Raw genomic sequence first — 4,124 nt, 5'->3', positions numbered from 1 at the left:
GCGCGCGCGCGTGCGTGCGATCCCTCCGCGGCGCCCGACTCCGAGGGTCCCGGGAAGGAAGGGAAGGGAAGGGAGGCTGTGGGGCAGGGGCGCGGAAGGATACCGCTCGGGGACAATCACGGCCGCCACGTGCGGGAGCGGCGGGGTCCGGCTCCCGGCGGAACTCGGCCCCGGGATGAGCACCTGCGGCGCAGGCGCCGGGGACGGGTCGGAGTCCCCGCGGCCGGCTCGGATGCGCCTCTCTCCACCGAGCCCTGTGGCCCGGGACGTGGGCTCTCGGGCGGCGGTGTCCGGTTGCCGAGTTGCCCTGGCGACGGGATGCGGAGCGTTTACGCGGATCGGCGGGGGGCAAGGTCGCCCCACTCCTTTGCGGTGTCCGCGGGGGCGCTGTCCTCTCCGACCGCTCTGCCAACTCGTTCGCAAAAGCGCTGAGAGGGCGCGACCCCGGAAACCTGAAATCCGAGCCGGCGTCCCTGGCGCGCAGGAACCTTGCTGTGTTTTGTGGGTGTTGCATTGTCGCCACCTTTGGGTGCAAGGGGCCTCCCTTTCTGCAAAGGACTCCCAGCCAGGAAGAACCCTCTTAATGCTGCTGATCGCGTGTGGCTAATTTACAAATAACGACCCACAGACTATAGATTGCTGGTTAACTGGGAACGGTGTTGGTGGGCTAAAGAAAATAGAGGTCTAGGAGAGGATTCACGAAATGAACCTAGTTAAATTTAGTCACCTTCCAGCTTTTCAAGGGTAAAGTTTAAGTTCAGGACTCAGATTTGTGCCAGGCTGTACCTGCAATCCCACAATGTTAAGGAAAGGCATCATGAGGAGTAGCGCCCCTTGAACTTTCTGTGCTAGGATTACTCTGCGAATCAGGCAGCACCCCCCAACAATGATGGCAATTGCAAAATGTCAGAGACGAAAACACCTTTTAAACGTGGAAAGGTTGGTTTTGAACTTTAAAATTACCATGCAAGGTTACAATTTGTGACAGACGTAGCAATGGAAGAAAGGAACGATGCTAGTCAATCTAACAAAAGGTTCTGAAGTTTTGGGGTTTTGTCTACTGTTGGCTTTGAAATGCACACAGGGTTCAGGTAAAAAGTACAGCAAGATAATTACCAAACCAGGAACCTTTCCCATTGAGACAAAATGACAGCACCTAGGTTGTGCCTTCTCCATGTGGGCACACTGCCTGGTCTGTTTACTACTCTGCCTTTTTCTGCTTGATGATGGTTTGGGCATGTTACCGTGCGAGTAACTAATGATGGTTACAGGGTGCCGACGGCGTGGGTATAATTCACATGAATATCTTGAGTATTCATCAAGCTGTACGTTGGCAATTTACCTTGTGAATGTAATAGTTCTTTGAGTTTAAAATGAAACCGTATTGGCAGCAATAAAAATAGGTTCAGAGAAATGTCGCCATGTTTCATGTATTAATATACTGTGTGATCTTATTGTTATAGCAAAAAGCACTACATTCCATTTTTATTCCTTTGTCGCTGGTTGAAACGACTTAAGACCTAAGTATGTATACACTCTCGAATTTCACACGATTCTAACACACATCAGGTGAAACATTCAGGATTTAGAATTCCTATCTTTGCTTTTTTCCTGTGGGTTTCAAACTTTAACGGTACATTTTAAAATTGGTTTTCCTTTTCAAGTGTTGTGTTCTTTTCCCCCAAATGACACGCTGTAACGCTTGGACAGCTATGGAAAAGATAGAGGTGCCCTGGTGGCTTAGTGGTTAAGCACTTGGCTGCCCGTCAGAAGGTCAACAGTGAGAACCCACCAGCTGCTGTGGGAGAAACAGTGGCAGACTGTTCCCACAAAGATGACCGCCCGATGGACACGGTGGGCAGTTCTACTCTGACCTACAGGGTCTAAGAGCCACGGTGACTCAACAGCGAAGTGTTTCAGATCTGGTGTAAAAATATATATCCACTTAATCGGCCAAGGAGTCTGGCTGGTGCTGTTAGGTAAGCATTGGACGGCTAACTACAAGGTTGGCGGTTCAAGCCCACCTGCTGCTCTGCAGGAGGAAGCTGAAGCGGTCTGCTCCAGTGAAGAAAGATCAACAAAAGCTTGGAAATCCTAAACAGCTTCGCTATGAGTTGGAATGGACTGGATGACATGAATGTTACAGTTTAGCTTGTTATGTTGCATATTCATGTACTATCTGTGTTCGGCTCTCAGAGAAAATAATCTTGTGCTTGTTTTCTTTAGCGCCCAGGTGGTTTTCCTTCCTCAAATGTTGCTATTTACTATTTGTTAACAGCGATGGATGGCTTCCGGTTTCATTTACCTATTGCTTACCACAAGATGATTATCCAAAAATGCAGATAAGGTAGAATACTGAATCTAAGGAATAGCAATAGCGGCCAACTTACGTTTAAAACGAGACAAAACAACAACCCGCCCACTGTGTGGTTTTAAACTCACAGTAACCCTGAAAGACAAAGTGGAACTACCCTATAGTTTCCCACACTGTAAGCTTTACAGCAGTGGGTCTTTTCTCTTTGAAACAGGGTGGATTTGAACTTCTGATTTTTCAGGTAGACGGCTAGGGCCACCAGGGCTCCACTTAATCCAAAGGCACATCACTTGTAGAAAAAGAATTACCCACCTGTAATGTAAGTGCAAAGGAGGCACAAGACCAGAAGAAGGATTGCCAGCCTTTGACTTTCTAAGGGACCCCCGGTGGGACGGTGGTTAAGTACCTGACTGCTAACAGAAAGGTCCATGGAAGGTTGGGGTTCCAACCCACCAACGGCCCTATGTGAGAAAGATCAGTCTGATTCCATAAAAAACGATAGCCATGCAAATCCTATGAGGCAGTTCTACTTTGTCTTACAGGGTGTTTTTGAATCAGAATTAACTGGATTGCACACAGTATCTGTCTCAATTTTTTTTAGCATAACGGATCCCTACTGTAATAACAGTAATTGTCTGAGCAGAGGCAGAGGAGAGTTGTGGCCTCCCAGAATGACAGCCATCAGCAGCCAGCTGTTAGGTACAGTTGAGTCAGTTTCTCTTCGCGGTGACTACCACCGAAGGGACACTGCCCGAGTGGTCACCGTCTTCACAATTGTCATGTTTGGTCACATTGTTGCCACTGCTGAAGTCTTGCCTCTCTTTTCACGGACTCTACCAAACCCAGTAACCCTCTCCAGACACTGGTCTGCCCTGACTGCTTGTCCAGAGTACATAGCACAAAGTCTTGCCACCCTTACTTCCCCGGAGGACTCTGTATTCTGAGACAGATTTGTTGTTCTCTGGTAGTCTTTGCCAACATCATAATTCAAACGCACCAATTCTTTGGTCTTCCTTTTGCATGGTCCGGTTTTCACGTGTATAGAAGATGGTTAAACATGTAGTGGCTTGAGTCAGATGCACCTTTGACCTCAAAGGGACCGTTTTGCTATTTGACACTTGAACAAGGTCTAATGAGGGAGATTTTCCCAGTGCAATAGGCTCTTTGATTTCTTGACTGCTGCTGTGAGTGTCCATTGTGGATCCAAGTAACAAAATCCTAGACCCCGTCAGTCTTTTCTCCGTCATCATGATGTTATGTATTGGTGTCGTGAAGAATTTTGATATATTTATATTGAAATATAATCCACACTGAAGGCTGTAATGTTCAATTTGAGTATACTGTGATAGCTTTCATTTTTATGTATTAATGCAGGGTCAGTTCAGTGCACCAGATTCTTGCTTATATAAACCAAAATGTACGCCACTTTATATACATGAGGGGACTTCAGAAAGTATGTGGGGAAATTCCATTATCTTTCAGTTCAATTTTTCCACGAACTTTTTGAAGCATACTTGTCTGTGGGAGGAACTAAAATTATAGTACGTAATTATTTAAAATGTAATAAAACTACAAATAACTGAACTCATACCCAAACCTTCCATTAGCAAAAACCGTCATCTCCATGTTTCATTTTTTTTTAGAATGAATTGTTTCAATTATAAAAGTACTATCACAGCAATCCAGTAAGTTCTAAAAGTAGAGGGGGAAATGACAGTTCTTCACATGATCTAATATAAATTATGAGGGGCTTCCCTCGTTCAGTTTGAGTTCTATAATACAGAAAAAGAGGGGCTACAATTTTGAATTT

General features: G+C 46.1%; 1 protein-coding gene across 1 annotated transcript in view; it reads right to left on the bottom strand.

Moving 5' to 3' along the window:
- The window catches only part of PFN2 (profilin 2), a 5,482-nt gene extending 4,968 nt beyond the window's left edge, over nucleotides 1-514 (bottom strand). The window contains exons 1-2 of the mRNA XM_045295004.1: nucleotides 402-514; nucleotides 104-307 (exon numbers count right to left, since the gene is read on the bottom strand). Of these exons, the coding sequence (XP_045150939.1) occupies nucleotides 104-307; nucleotides 402-514 (317 nt within the window). The remainder of the gene's footprint in view (nucleotides 1-103; nucleotides 308-401) is intronic.
- Between the last annotated feature and the right edge of the window lie 3,610 nt (nucleotides 515-4,124).

This window comes from Echinops telfairi, unplaced genomic scaffold (genome assembly GCF_000313985.2).
Source record: "Echinops telfairi isolate 266 unplaced genomic scaffold, ASM31398v2 ScPeMD7_4225;HRSCAF=4972, whole genome shotgun sequence".
NCBI lineage: Eukaryota > Metazoa > Chordata > Mammalia > Afrosoricida > Tenrecidae > Echinops > Echinops telfairi.
This window is presented reverse-complemented; position numbering and strand designations above follow the sequence as displayed.